The sequence below is a fragment of the Plasmodium yoelii genome (assembly GCF_900002385.2).
Source record: "Plasmodium yoelii strain 17X genome assembly, chromosome: 5".
Taxonomy (NCBI): domain Eukaryota; phylum Apicomplexa; class Aconoidasida; order Haemosporida; family Plasmodiidae; genus Plasmodium; species Plasmodium yoelii.
The window spans coordinates 49,466-66,320 of record NC_036177.2 but is presented as its reverse complement, the minus strand read 5'-3'; the positions used below and the strand labels follow the sequence as shown (position 1 = coordinate 66,320).

The 16,855-nt window shown below is 20.0% G+C and overlaps 5 protein-coding genes across 5 annotated transcripts; all 5 read left to right on the top strand.

Annotated features, from left to right (window-relative positions):
* Nucleotides 1-1,461: 1,461 nt before the first annotated feature.
* PY17X_0500091 (PIR protein) lies at nt 1,462-2,646 on the top strand (the record flags this gene model as incomplete). Its single annotated transcript, XM_022957719.1, has 3 exons — nt 1,462-1,476; nt 1,602-2,456; nt 2,560-2,646. 3 exons carry the CDS (start codon nt 1,462-1,464, stop codon nt 2,644-2,646), a joined length of 957 nt encoding a protein of 318 aa, XP_022811142.1.
* Nucleotides 2,647-5,437: 2,791 nt separating this feature from the next.
* Nucleotides 5,438-6,506, top strand: PY17X_0500087 (uncharacterized protein; the record flags this gene model as incomplete). The annotated part of the gene is made up of 3 exons (XM_723089.1): nt 5,438-5,452; nt 5,557-6,333; nt 6,420-6,506. The coding sequence occupies 3 exons, from the start codon at nt 5,438-5,440 to the stop codon at nt 6,504-6,506; spliced, it is 879 nt and encodes a 292-aa protein (XP_728182.1).
* A 2,531-nt stretch (nt 6,507-9,037) lies between these two features.
* On the top strand, nt 9,038-10,150 carry PY17X_0500081 (PIR protein; the record flags this gene model as incomplete). The annotated part of the gene is made up of 3 exons (XM_022957711.1): nt 9,038-9,052; nt 9,189-9,974; nt 10,064-10,150. The coding sequence occupies 3 exons, from the start codon at nt 9,038-9,040 to the stop codon at nt 10,148-10,150; spliced, it is 888 nt and encodes a 295-aa protein (XP_022811141.1).
* A 2,343-nt stretch (nt 10,151-12,493) lies between these two features.
* On the top strand, nt 12,494-13,524 carry PY17X_0500077 (PIR protein; the record flags this gene model as incomplete). The annotated part of the gene is made up of 3 exons (XM_022957704.1): nt 12,494-12,508; nt 12,628-13,371; nt 13,459-13,524. The coding sequence occupies 3 exons, from the start codon at nt 12,494-12,496 to the stop codon at nt 13,522-13,524; spliced, it is 825 nt and encodes a 274-aa protein (XP_022811140.1).
* A 2,224-nt stretch (nt 13,525-15,748) lies between these two features.
* Nucleotides 15,749-16,835, top strand: PY17X_0500071 (uncharacterized protein; the record flags this gene model as incomplete). The annotated part of the gene is made up of 3 exons (XM_723736.1): nt 15,749-15,763; nt 15,897-16,658; nt 16,749-16,835. 3 exons carry the CDS (start codon nt 15,749-15,751, stop codon nt 16,833-16,835), a joined length of 864 nt encoding a protein of 287 aa, XP_728829.1.
* Between the last annotated feature and the right edge of the window lie 20 nt (nt 16,836-16,855).

Below are 16,855 nucleotides of genomic sequence, written 5' to 3'. Positions count from 1 at the left end.
CGAATTATATTTTGTTATAATAATTATAAATAATATGATAGATATAATACGTTATTATTATATGCCTATACATATAATTTAATAAAATACTCTATCGATAACTAATATTGAAATATTATTTTATTGCGAAACCTTCATATAATAAACATTAATATTATCGAAAAGACAAATAATAATGCATTATAATGATATAATTTTTATATATTTATTAAAGATCCACTTTGGGATATGTGGTTTTATATTATAAAAATTTGGATCCATGGAGAAAATTATAACGACTTAATTCATGTTAACTGTCATTTTATTATTCCATATTAACTCTTATTATATTATTAGTTTTTAATGAATCATCATTTTTTAATCTAAAACATTACGTTACCATATAATTAATAAAATATAGAATTTTTAATAAATTATTTGAATGTATATACATTGATAACTATAACAATAAAATATATAAGATAAAAATGAACAATTCAGAACATTTAGCAAATATTTATTTAAATTTATATATTAAAAGAGAATATATCTTATCTCTCTCCTCTTAAAGGCGATATAACAACCTAATTAAACATAGTTTTCTATTATACTTTAAAATATTATTAATATATATTTATATGTTAATATTTAATATTTACTATGTATTATTTTAAAAATAATATACATTCAAAGGCTTATTTAAGCTTATAAATACTGGTTCAGTGCTAATTGTTGTTTTAGAGAGTGGAAAAGATGGGAAAATATATAATAAAATTCCCAACAGAGAATACTTATAAATTAGAACATGTATAAATAAATATAATGTTATTTAACGCATTAAAATTATTTTATAATTTATCTATATTAAATAAAAATAATATAAATTTATATATTTTGCATAGAAAGTGGAGCATGTAACTAAATTTGAAAATGCTATTATTTTAGAAAAAACTATAATATATATTATAAGAAACAAGTATATAAGTATTTAATATTTTTTAAAAAGTTATTATTTATATTCTTTTAAGGATTCTAATAATAATAACTTTCTTAATTTTTTATATTTGTGCAGTATTTGAGTTTTATGACGTTGTTTGTGTTCTATATTAAAGCATATGTATATATTTTTTAAATTCATTATAAAAGTATATTAATTTTTATAATAAAGTTATACCAGATGTTAGTAAGAATATCATTTTTTGATAAAATTCATTACATATATATTTAATAAAAATTGTATTAAGCAACTCTCTATTTAAGGTAACTTAGCTAATTAGCATATACACAAATAGAACGTTTCTTTAGTAATAACATTATTTTATTATTCCATATTAATTTAATTATTGAAAAACTTATAATATATTTAACTACAGGCAGTTTCTATATATAGGATTAAAGTATTTATGTCACATATTGGGGGCAGTGTATATAAAACAGGATGATTCTACTCAATTTACAAATCAAAAATAAAACCCCATTATAATGGATAAGCAAGTGGTATATGCATTTTTTAATAATAATAGTTTCCTTTAAATTTTTTTATATTGTATTACATATAAATATCATTAAAATTTATTTTAATAATTCGCGTTTTTATTAATTGTTTTTAAATGTTTTTTTAGTGTGAAAGGTTCAAGAATGTAAGGGAATGGATTTCCGATGAATTGATTGGAGGAAAATATCAATTTAAAGATGACAATTTTTTAAATAATTCTTGTAATAATAATAATTTTTTAAATAATTATTCTTGTAATAATAATAATTTTAAAAATGAATTGGATAGAATAAGTGCTGGATGTTTATATTTGTTGGATGAATTCATTAAGGATTGTGGTGTGAATCCCTCTCCTTTAAAAGATAACATCAATATTGTTGATTACATTATGATATGGTTAAGTTATATGTTGAACCTGGGCAAAAGTGAAGAAGAAGACAATATACAGGGTTTTTATATAGAATATATACATGATTGTAATAAGTATAACAAGAAAATAAATGAATTAACTGATTATGATAATTATAAGAAACTTTTAGATAAAAAAAATGATGTGTTGAATATGGATAGTAAAATTGTACCTAAATTTTATAAAGCATTTAAATCGTTATGTGAAATGTATACTGAATTTGATGAAAATAAGGAAGATTGCACAAACTATTCGGAAAAAGCTGATAAATTTATTAAACAATATGAAGAACTTTACAATGATTATAATAGCAATAAAGACAGTTCATATAAACAAGTATTGTGTACTTTATCAACCGATTATGATAATTTAATAAAGAAATGTAATGATAATAAGCCCCTTCCAGAGATAGACAAAACAAAAATTCCTGAAAATTGTTTTGAAGAAATTTCTGAACAGCTTTATGCACAAGGTTCTGAAGTTACATTATCAGAATCATCACTAGCAAGCAAATTAATTCCGGTTTTATTGATACTTGCTGCAATACCAATTTTCTTGGGAATTGCTTATAAGGTAAATAATAAGGAATTAAAAAATATAATATTTATATATTATTTTCATTATATATATGAAAACATTACCAAGCAACCGTACGCTTCTTAACATTTTATATTAGTATTCCTTATTTGGATTTCGGAAACGATTTCAAAAACAAAAATTAAGAGAAAAGCTAAAAAATGTAAAGAAAAGAATGAATCATTAATATATGATTCTGAATATGACGATTGATTTATTTTAAGAAACTGTCTATTTCGAAGTAATTTTTGGTCAGTTTTTATATTGTTTTTATGTTGTAGGCCAGGGTTGTGTTTCTGGAACCCATATTCGGGTTAGGGCTAAGTATTATATTGCATTTAATTTTTTATAATTTGAACACTAATTAAATATATGACCATTCACATATGTTTAATCACGCGGTAAAACCTAAATATGCAACCAAAAAAGGGGTACTACCATTAATATGAAAAGAATCACATAAAATTTTTTCATAAATTATAATATATATAATTTAGTGTTCATATCGATTTAATATGATTAAAAAAATGTCTATATTTCATATAGTAATTCATATTATGATATATCATAATTATTTATTATATGAGACTTGTTAACCCAGAGCTATATTGAATTATGAATATCATAATACGCAATATATTTATTTATTTGATGAAACATTTTATTTAATAAACTTATTATTTGTGTCATATTTGTTTTAATTTCAATTATATTACGCCAAATGAAGTGTAATAATAGAATTATATATGATGTTGGATATTAATTATATGATGATTCATTTGGAACAATTGTCTACATTGCAATATATATTCGGATTAACATATGTGTTTTTAACATTAATTAAACATATTACCAATATATAATAAGTAGTCATAAAATATAGATGCATGGGATATCGATCGAGATTCGAAAATACAACAATGCCTATAAAATATGTTTTATGCATCTAATATTTTTAGTAATACATAAAGATTATATTATAGATATATGTATATTATCCTTTTAACTTTCGGTTATATATAATATCATTTTCTTTATATTTATATTAAGGTTTTAAATTCAAATAATAGAGATACTTATATATACATTAATTTATTTACTATAAAGGTATATTATTAGATTAATCAATAACCATTTTTAAACTTTATAGTTTTGAAGTATATATAAATTAGAAATATATTATATTTAAAATAGTTAAAAAAATATAATTATATTAATAATATTTAATATCATATTTTGTTATAATAATTATAAATAATATGATAGATAGAATAGCGTTATTATTATATATCTATGCATATAATTTAATAAAATGCTCTACTAATAACTACTAATGAAATATTGTTTTATTGTGAAACTTCATATAATTAAATACTAATATTAATTTTATCGAAAAGGCAAATAAAAATTAATTTAATTTGAACTAATGTTATTTTTATTAGGTTATCATATATAAATTAATAAATATGTATTATAAATATATCGTTTTACGAGGTAGTATATATGTTATAAAATGTTATACTTTAAACAATGAATCACGGACATATCATACATTGATTTAAAGTATTTATATTAAGGGCATTAATTATTCCGTTGTACTATACAGTGATCTAGCAGCAACAATAATAATAGTAATAACAATAGATAAAGTATTAAATACGAAAAATACATTATGTTAATTTGATATATTACATGGGGTATAAATTCATTATATATATTATTAAAGGTATGATAAAATTAAAATTGTATGCACAAAACATCAAATTAATTATTATAACATTCATTTAAGTATTCTTTAATGCGATAATATTAGAATTAACACTGCCAATCAAAATAATATTAATAATTCTATAGTTTACTTAAAAATATAGTTTATTATAAATACAAAAGCAAATCATATATTTAGAAAATTAATAATTATAGTTATTTCTAATGAATAATTTTAATATATACACGAATTGAAAGTTTTAAAGGTAAAAAAATATAAGGCATAATTAAACTATGTAGAATAAGTAAATCTTATATGGCTACATCCTTGTCTTAAAAAATCATACTTCCCTTATCTCTCCTCTCAAAGTGCAATATACCAACCTAATACACATAATTTTTTATTATACTTAAAAATTTTCATCAATACGTATTTATGTGTTATATATTTAATATTTACTAAGTATTATTTTAAAAACAATATGCATTAAAATAGTTATATAAGCTTATAAATACGGGTCCAATGCTAATTGTCGTTTTAAACCGTGGGAAATATGTGCAAAATATATTATAAAATTAAATAATAAATATATTTATAAATTGAATTATATGGGAATAAAAATAAAGTTATTGAAAATGTTAAATATAATTAGAATGGACATATATTAAATAAAAATAATATTAAAATCATGTATATGCAATTAATAAAGAGAGCAATGCAACTTATTTTATAAATGTTATAATTTTAGAAAAAATTGTATTATATATTATATATTATAAGAAACAAATATATTAGAAAAAATATATTTATATACTTTTAGAAATTATACTAATAATAATATTTTTTATTTTTTATATTTATACAGTTTTTATGTTTTAAAAGGACAGCTATTAAAACAAAAGATATGATATTTATTTTCTATATTAAAGCATATGTATAAGAAGAAATATTCTAAATTCATTACAATGTTACTTTAATTTTTATAATAATCCTCATATAAATGTTATTAAGGATAACAATTTATGTAAAATTGTATTATATATACATATGATAAAACATGTATTAAACAGCCCCCAAAATAATGCAATTTATCTAACTACCATAAAAGTATATATTGTTCTACATTATCTTTAAATTGATATTAATAAAAATATTTTTATCTACAGATAAATGCTGTATATATGGTTAAATAATTGTATTACCTATTTTAGTATATACATATAATATGATACCCCCTTAACCTAGAGATTATAAATTATATTCCAGCATAATGGATGATTCTATAGTATGTACACTTTTTGATATATTTTCTATAAACTTCATTAAGTTTTATTTTAATAACATTTTCTTAATACATATTTTTATCATTTTTTTTATATGGTTTTTTAGTGTTCAAACTTTGATATTTTGAGGAAGTATTTACCCGATGAATTAAATAAAAGTGGAGAACTTGAACTAGAAACTATTAGTAATTACAGTAATTATTGCCCTGGTAAAGACTGTAATACTGAACTTGAAAAAATTACGATTGGATTTTTATGGTTACTTGGACAATATTTTGGTAAATACCCAACTAAAGGTGGTATTATAAACGATACTAAACCATTTTTTCTATATATTATTTTATGGTTAAGTTATAAATTAAATCAAATCACAAGGAAAAATTTCACTAAAATAAACGAATTTTATACTAAACATGTAGATAATAATAATAAATATAGTAAATTTATAAAACATTCCAGTACATTTACAAATCTTGAGGAATTCATAAATAAAGAAAAATATTTGATGAATATAGATATTGAAGATCTGTCTAAATTTTATGATGCATCCAAATTAATATGTAGTATGTATGGTAATGGTGTACAGAATAAAAAAGGCGAAACACTGTCAAATGATGCTACTAGTTTTGTTCAAAAATATACAAATCTAAACAATAAATATAAAACTGAAGGTGCCTCACATCTTCAAATATTATCTGCTTTATTAACTGATTATAATAATTTAAATGAGAAATATAGCGATATTCCATCTTTTTCAGAGATAGAATCAAAAATTTCTGCACTAGCATCTGAAGATACGTCAAGTTCGTCGATAGGAAACAAATTATTTACAGTTTTATCGATATTTGGTGCAATAGCATTTTTTTTAGGAATTTCTTATAAGGTAAATAATAAGGAATTAAAAAAAAAATTATTATATATATGCAAACATTAAAAAACAACTGTACGCTTCTTAACATTTTATATTAGTATTCGTTATTTGGATTTCGGAAACGAGCTCAAAAACAATATTTAAGAGAAAAAATAAAAAATATAAAGAAGAAAATGAATCGTTAATATATGATTCGAAGAGAGTGGCAATTTCAGGAATAGTAATAATGATTTATATATTTTAAGAAACTGTCTATCTGGAAATAAATAATTTTTGCATAATTTTTATATAGTTTTTATGTTGTGGGACCCATATTGGGGTTAGGGTTAAGTATTATATCTTTATTTAATTTTTTATAATTTGAACACTAATTTAATATATGTATAATTCCGTATGTTTAAACAGAAGATGAAATTCAAAAGCCAAATATACCCCCCCCCAAAGGAACATATCCATTAATATGAGATGTGTCGCATAATATTTTTTCATATGTTATAATATATTAAATTGAGTGTTCATGTCAATTTAATATGATTAAAATAAAATGTCTATATTGATTATATAGAATTCATATTATGCTATATCATAATTGCCTATTATATAAAACTTGTTAATCAGGGGCTATATTGAATTATGTATAAAATAAAATGTTTCTTTGGTTGATGAACACATTTTATTTAGCAAAACTTATTATTTGTATCATATTTATTTTGATTCAAGTCGTATTTTTATAACCGAACAGTATAATAATTTTATATATAGGAGTATAATTATAATTTAATTCATTTGGAACAGTTCCCTACAGTATAATATACCTTCAGGTTAATGGGTATATTTTTATTGTTAATTAAACATATTACCAATATATAATAGGCACTCATAAAATATAGATCCATAGTATATCGAGATTCGATAATACAACGTTATCTATAAAAGGGATTTTATGCATCTAACATTTTTAATAATCAATAAAAATATGTATATTAATAAAAAAATAAATTATAGATATATGTATACTGTCCTTTTAATTTTTGATTATATATAGTATCGTTTTATGTTAAAGTTTTAATTAATATTGATATAAATAGTTATATATACATTAATTTATTTACTATAAAGGTATAATATTAGATTGATCATTATTAATTTTTAAACTTTATAGTTTTTAGGTATAAATAAATTATATTTCAAAAGATTTAAAAAATAAAATATAAGTATATTAATAAAATATAATGTTATAGTTTGTTATAATAATTGTAAATAATTTGATAGATATAATATCGTTATTAATATATGCCTATACATATAATCTAATAAATACTATACTAATAACTAATATTGAAATATTGTTTTATTGTGAAACCTTCATATAATTAAATATTAATATTATTGAAAAGACACATAATGATGCATTATAAAGGCATAATTTTTATATATTTGTTAAAGATCCAATTTGGGATTTATAATTTTATATTATAAAATATGGATAAATAAAAAAAAGTATAAAGACTCAACGTTAAATATCTTTTTATTATTCAATATTAACGCGTATTATATTATAATTGTTTAATAAATAATCTTTAATTACAAATAGCATTGTTTTATCATAAAATTAATATAATATATATCTTTTAATAAACTATTTGAATGTATATACATTGATAACTATAACAATAAAATATATAAGATAAAATTAACTATACATAACATTAGCGAATATTTATCTAAATTTATATATTAAAAGAGCAAAGATATCTTATCTCTCTCCTCTCAAAGTGCAATATACCAACCTAATACATATAGTTTTACATTATACTTTAAAATTTGCATCAATACTTATTTATACACTAATATTTAATATTTACTATGTATGATTTTTAAAACAACCTACATTCAAAGACTTATTTAAGCTTATAAATAGCATAAGTACGGATTCAGTACTAATTGGTGTTTTAAACTACGGAAATGATGTGCAAAATATATTCTATAATTATCTAATACGGAATATTTATAAATTAAAGTATATAGAAATAAAAATAATGTTATAAGATTCATTAAAATGAATTGTGAATGCTTATATATTAATTAAAAGTAATATTAAATTAATATAATTTGCATCAAATGTGGAGCATTTAACTTAATTTGAAAATACTATAATTTTAGAAAAAACTATATTATATATTATAAGAAACGAGTATATAAAAATTTAATATATTTTAGAAAATTATTATTTATATGGTTTTAAGGATTATAATAATAATAAAACTTTTTTATTTTTAAATTTATACAGTATTTAAGTTTTAGAATTGAAATCATTAAAACAGAAGATATAAATATATTCCTTTTCTATGTTCAAAAATACTTTAAATTCTTTATAAAAGTATATCAATTTTTATAATAAAGTTATACCATATTTTATTAATAATAGTTATTTTTTGTATAAAATGCATCATATATACATTTGATCAAAAATGTATTAATCAACCTCTATTTAAGGTAATTCAGATAATTATCATAAAATGGAATAAAACGTTTCTTTACTAATAATATAATTTTACTATGCATAATAATTTAATTATTAAAAAGTTATAATATATTTAACTACAGACAGTTGTTATATATAGGGTTAAAGTATTTATGTCACATATTGGGGGCAACGTATATAAAACAACATGATTCTACTTAATTTACAAATATAAAACTAAATTTCATCACAATGGATAAGGATGTGGTATATGCATTTTTTAATAATAATAATTTCCTTTACATTTTTTGATATTGTATTATATATAAATATCATTAAACTTCATTTTAATAAAATTTTCAATAATACATGTTTTTATTAAATTTAAAAAATTTTTTTTTAGTTTAATAACTTCATTTATGTAATGACGAATTTAGAATATGATTCGAATAAAAAAAAATATAAATTTAATGATGATACTAATTTCAAAGGGTATTGTACTGGTGATTGTGATAATGATCTCGACAAAATTAATGCTGGATGTTTATATTTTTTTAATGCATTCTTTAAGAATTCTGATTTGTTTTCGAAATATGCAAACAATTATATGAATATTGTTGAATACATTATGATATGGTTAAGTTATATGTTAACCCTAAAGGAAAATAATAGTAGCAGCGTCAGCCATTTACAACATTTTTATGATACATATATAAATGGTAGTGGAGATTATAAACAGTCTATAAATGGCGTTAAAGATAATAGCAGTTATATGGATCTTTTAAATAAAAAAAATTATTTTTTGAATATAGATATTAAAGATATATCTAAATTATATGATGCATTTCAATCATTATGTAAAATGTATACTGGATTTGATGAAAACATGTCAAATTGCACAAACTGTTTGCAATATGCCAAAAAGTTTGCTGAAAATATTGAAGAAATTAATAAAAAACCGAATATTGTTAATAATAGTTCCTATAAGCAAATATTGTATACACTATCAACTGATTATTATAATTTAAAAAATAACTGTAAAAATTGTTCATCCTTTCCAGAGATAGAAACAAGCATTTATGCACTAACATCTGAAGATGCATCATCAAGTTCGTCGATAGCAAGCAAATTATTTATAGTTTTATCGATATTTGCTGCACTACCAATTTTTTTGGGAATTTCTTATAAGGTAAATAATAAGGAATTTAAAAATTATTTTCATCATATATATGTAAACGTTAACAAAAAAATAATACGCTTCTTAACATTTTATATTAGTATTCGTTATTTGGATTTCGGAAACGATTTCAAAAACTAAAACTAAGAGAAAAAATAAAAAATATAAAGAAGAGAATGAATCATTGATATATGATTCGAAGAGAGTTAGTATTTCAGGAATAGTAATAATGATTTATATATTTTAAGAAACTGTCTATTGGAAGGAATTTTTGTATAGTTTTTATGTTGTGGGTCAGGGTTGTGTTTGTGGTACCCATATTCGGGTTAGGGCTAAGTATTATATTGCATTTAATTTTTTATAATTTGAACACTAATTAAATGTATGTATCATCCCTTATGTTTAATCACGAGATGAAGTTTAAATATGCAACAAAAAAATGGGTACTGCCATTAATATGAAAGTGGTCACATCACATTTTTTCATAAGTTATAATATATATAGAGTGTTCATGCCGATTTAATATGATTAAATAAAATGTCTATATTGCATATATTAATATAGATATTTATTATATACGAATTCATATTATACTATATCATAATTGCCTATTATATAAAACTTGTTAATCAGGGACTATATTGAATTATGTATAACATAATATGTTTTTTTGGTTGATGAAACATTTTATTTAGTAAAACTTATAACTTGTATCATATTTATTTTTACTTAAATCGTATTATCCAACTGAAATGTAATAATATAGATTCATAAAATATCGATCGATATTCGACAATACAACGTTATCTATAAAATGCATTTTATGCATCTAACATTTTTAGTAATACATAAAAAATCTACTATAGTTATAATAAATTTATAAATTATAAATATATATAATAATCATTTTTTTCATTTCAATAATTTGCATTTATATTAATGTTCTAATTTATATTGATAGGAATAGTTATATATATTAATTTAATTATCATAAAGGTATAATAATAGATTAATCTCTATTAATTTTTAAATTTTATATTTTGAGGTATAAATATATTATATTTTAAAATAGTTAAAAAATAAAATATAAATATATTAATAAAGTTTAATATTATATTTTGTTCTAACAATTATAAATAATATGGTAGGTAAAATGCATTATTATATACCCCTATAAATATAATATAATATAATAAAATACTCTATCAATAATTAATATTTAAATATTTTTTATTGTAGAAACTTCACATAATTAAATGTTCATATTATATAAAAGACACATAATAATACATTATAAAGGTATCATTGTTATATATTTTTTAAAGATCCAATTTGGGATTTGTAGTTTGGTATTTTAAAAAACTGAATAAATTGTGAAAAGGAACGATTCAACGTTAAATTTTCTTTTATTATTCCATGTTAACGCATATTATGTTATCATTGTTTTACCATATAATTAATAAAATATAGAATTTTTAATAAATTAAGTGAATGCACATACGTTGATAACTATATCAATAAATATATAAGATAAGAATGAACAATGCATAGTATTTAGGAAATGTTTATCTAAATTTATATATTAAAATGGCAAATATATCTTATCTCTCTCCTCTTAAAGAGCAATTTAACAACTTAATTAAACATAGTTTTCTATTATACTTTAAAATTTGCGTCAATAGTTATTTATATGTTAATATTTAGTATTTGCTTAGTATTATTTTAAAAACAATCTACATATAAAACGTATTTAAGCTTATAAATAGCTTAATAAATACTGGTTCAGTGCTAATTGTTGTTTTAGAGAGTGGAAATTATGCGTAAAAAATATTATAAAATTACCCAATAGAGAATACTACTCAATTGGAATATGTAGGAATAAAATAAAGTTATTTAACGCATTAAAATTATTTTTTAATTTATCTATATTAAATAAAAATAATATAAATTTATATAATTTACATAGAAAGTGGAGCAAGTAACTAAATTTGAAAATGCTATTATTTTAGAAAAAACTATAATATATATTATAAGAAACAAGTATATACTAATTTAATATATTTAAAAAATTACTATTTATATACTTTAAGGATTCTAATAATAGCTTTCTTAATTTTTTATATTTGTGTAGTATTTGAGTTTTATGACGTTGTTTGTGTTCTATATTAAAGAATATGTATATATTTTTTAAATTCATTATAAAAGTATATTAATTTTTATAATAAAGTTATACCAAATGTTAGTAAGAATAGTATTTTTTGTATAAAATGCATCATATATACATATGGTAAAAGTGTATAAGCAACCCTCTATTTAAGGAAATTTAGCTAAATGTCATAAAATAAGTATAATATGATTTTAGTAATACTAATGTATTATTATTTTATATGAATTTAAAATTAAGAATAATATGTCTAACGAAATATAACTGCTACGTAAAGAGATTAAGTAAATATACCATATATTTTATACAATATATATAAATAACATCACCCCGCGTAATCTACAAATTATAACAGAATTTCATTATAATGTCTTATAAAGTGGTATATATCCTTTTTCATATATTATTCGTATGTTACATTCCTATAAATTATATTAATTTTAATTATAGTAACATTTATATTAATACATTTTTTGTTTAATTCGTAAAATATATTCGTAGTGTAATCTAATTAATACGATCGATGAATATTTTAATGATGATCAGAAAACCCCGGAAAAATATAATTCTAGGGATTTATTAAAATCGTTTTTCTCTGATAGTGAGGATTGTAGTGGTGAAGAAAATATTATCTATGGTTTTATATTGTTACTAAATATGTTTGGTGAGGAAGATATAGATAGTGATAAAATTGTTGAATACGCTATTTTATGGTTAATTAATAAAATAAATCAAAAAAAAAAAAATGAAACGATCATGTTAGACTATTTTTATACTGATTATATAAAATCAAATAGTTGTTATAATAAGCATATATCTGATAATAGTGATAGTAATAATAACAAGGATGATATTATATGTAAAAAAATAAAATCGATGAATATCGATATTAAAGATATATCTAATTTTTATGATGCATTTAAATCATTATGTAACATGTATAGTGAAATTGGTGAAGAAAAAGAACCCCAATGCAAAAAATGTTTAGAAAATGCTGGAGAATTGTTTGAAAAATATGAAAAACTTAAAAATGATTTAAATATTAATAAAGGAAGTTCTTATTATGAACTATTGTCTAGTTTATCAAATGATTATAGAAATTTTGAACAAATGTATAATACTATTTGGTGTAGTAGTATCTCACCACTTGTAGCTTGTCCAAGAAGTTCAGTAACAAAAAATATACTAATTACAATTGCAATTATATTTGTTGCAGCATCAATTTTATTGGGAGTTTCTTATAAGGTAAATAATAAGGAAATTAAAAATTATTTTCATTATATATTCAAATTTTAACAAATAAATCGTATACTTCTTAACATTTTATATTAGTATTCGTTATTTGGATTTCGGAAACGATCTCAAAAACAACATTTAAGAGAAATGCTAAAAAAATAAAGAAGAAACTGATCATTAATATATTATTCGAAGAGTAGTGATTATTCCATGAATAGTAATAATGGTTAATATATTTTAAGAAACCGTCCATTGGGAAGTAATTTTTGCATAATTTTTATATAGTTTTTATGTTGATTAGGGTTAAGTATTATATTGCATTTAATTTTTTATACCTTGAACACTAATTAAATATATATACCATCCTGTATGTTTAATTTCGAGATGAAATTATAAATATGTACTGTCAAAGGAGCATTCCATTAATATGAAAGGGGTCACATAACATATTTATATGTTATAATATATATAATTGAGTGTTTGTGATGATTTAATATGATTAAAATAAATATATTACAAATATTATTATAAACATTTTCTATATAATAATTGCCTACTATATAAGCCTTGATAACCCAGAGATATATTGAATTATGCATATTATAATATGTTTCTTTATTTGGTGAAATATTTTATTTAGTAAAACTTATTATTTGTACCATACTGATTTTAATTTAAATCATGTTATCCAAGTGAACTGTAATAATAGATATTCATAAAATATAGATGCATGGAATATCGATCGAAAATCGACAATACAACAATATCTATAAAAGATGTTTATGCATCTAACATTTTAGTAATACATAAAAAATACAGTATATATCAATATTTTTGATGTTTTAATTGTAGTTACTATTCTCTTTTTTATTTCCTTTACATTTGTGTTCAAATTAATTAGTATTAATAAAAGATGCTTTATATACATTAATTTATTTTCTACAAAGGTATAATATTAAATTATTAACTATTTATTTTTAAACTTCATAGTTTTGAGGTATAAATAAATTATATTTCAAAAAATTAAAAAAATAAAATATAAGTATATTAATAAAATATAATGTTATAGTTTGTTTTAATAATTGTAAATAAGATTTTAGATATAATGCGTTATTATTATATAACTATACATATAAACTAATAAAATACTCTATCAATAACTAATATTGAAATATTATTTTATTGTGAAACCTTCATATAATAAACATTAATATTATCGAAAAGGCAAATAATAATGCATTATAATGATATAATTTTTATATATTTGTTAAAGATCCACTTTGGGATATGTGGTTTTATATTATAAAAATTTGGATCCATGGAGAAAATGATAAAGATTTGATTCATGTTAAATGTCATTTTGTCAATGTTTAATGAATCGTATTTAATTAAAAACAACATTATGTTATCATAGAATTAATAAAATATAGAAATTTTAATAAATTATTTGAATGTATATGCATTAATAACTATAACAATAGATTATATAAGATAAAAATGAACAATTCGGAACATTTAGAGAATATTTATATAAATTTATATATTAAAAGAGCAAAGATATCTTATCTCTCTCCTCTTAAAGTGAAATATAATAACTTAATTAAACATAGTTTTCTATTATACTTTAAAATTTCCATCAATAGTTATTTATATGTTAATATTTAGTATTTAATTAGTATTATTTTAAAAACAATATACATATAAAAACGTATTTAAGCTTACAAATATAGTTTCAGTGCTAATTGTTTTAAACCGTGAAAATTATGCGTAAAATATATTGTAAAATTACTCAATATGGTATATTTATAAATTGAAGTATATAGGAATCAAAATATAGTTATCGGAATCATTAAAAACAATATAAATTTATATAATTTGCATAGAAAATGGAACAATGTAACTTTGTAAATGTTATAATTTTAGAAAAAACTATATTATAAGAAACAAGTATATAAAATATTTATATACTTTTAAAAATTATACTAATAATAGATTCATTAAAGCATGAGAAAAAAAATTGTATTTTTCTATATTGAGACACAAATATAAGAGGAAGTATTTTAAGTTCATTACTAAACTAAAATTTTTATAATAAAATTATAATGGATGTTACTAATAATCATAAATTATATTATACATCTGACCAAAATGTATTAAATATCTCCAATTTAAGGTAGCTTAGTAGTTATCAAAAAAAGGAATAGACCGTTTCTTTAGTAATAATATTATTCTATATTAATTTAATTATTGAAAAACTTATAATATATTTAACTACAGACCGTTGTTATATATAGGGTTAAAGTATTTGTGTCGCATATTGAGGGCTGTGTATATAAAACAGCATGATTTTATTAAATTTACAAATCAAAAATAAAATCCCATTATAATGAATAATGAAATGGTATATACAATTTTTAATAATAATAATTTCCTTTACATTTTTTGATATTGTATTATATATAAATATCATCAATATTTTAATAAAATTTTCAATAATACACGTTTTTATTAATTGTTTTTAAATGATTTCTTAGTGTGAAAAGTTCAAGAATGTATGGACAAATTTTAAATATGAATCGAGTAATGGAAGCTATAAATTTATAAATGATAAATATTTCAAAGAGTACTGTACTGATGGACAATGTGAAGAGGATATCAATAAAATTAATGCTGTATGTTTATTTTTGTTTAATGAACTATTTGGGAATTCTACCTCATTTAGTTTTATTGCAAAAGGAAACACCAATATTGTTGAATACATTATGATATGGTTAAGTTATATGTTAAACTTTAAGAAAATTGATGAAAACGAGACTATAAAGCATTTTTATGAAACATATATAACTAAAGATGATAGATATATTAAGGATATAAATAATGTTAGTGGCTATAATAGCTATAAGGATCTTATAGATAAAAAACAAAATTTGATGAGTATTTATGTTAAAGATATGTCTAATTTTTATGATGCATTTATATTATTATGTCATATCTATATTGAGGTTAATGAAGAAAGCCTAAGTTGCTATAGATTTTCGGAAATAGCTAATGATTTTGCTAAAAAATATGATGAACTTAATGAAAATTATAATAATGGTAAAGATAGTCCCTATAATCAATTATTATCTACATTATCAAATGATTATTGTAATTTAAAAAATAAATGTAATGATCTTGAATTTAGCAACTTTCCATCACTTCCAACATATTCACGAAGATTAGTAATAAAAAGGACACTAATTCCAATTGCATTTATATTTGTTACCGTATCAATTTTCTTGGGAATTGCATATAAGGTAAATAATAAGTCAATTAAACAATATATTCAGCAATGATTAATTTGTGAATATAAATAAATTATACATTTTTTAAAATTTTTATATTAGTATTCATTATTTGGATTTCGGAAACGATTTCAAAAACAAAAATTAAGAGAAAAAATAAAAAATATAATGAAGAAAATGATTCATTAATATATGATTCGAAGATTAAT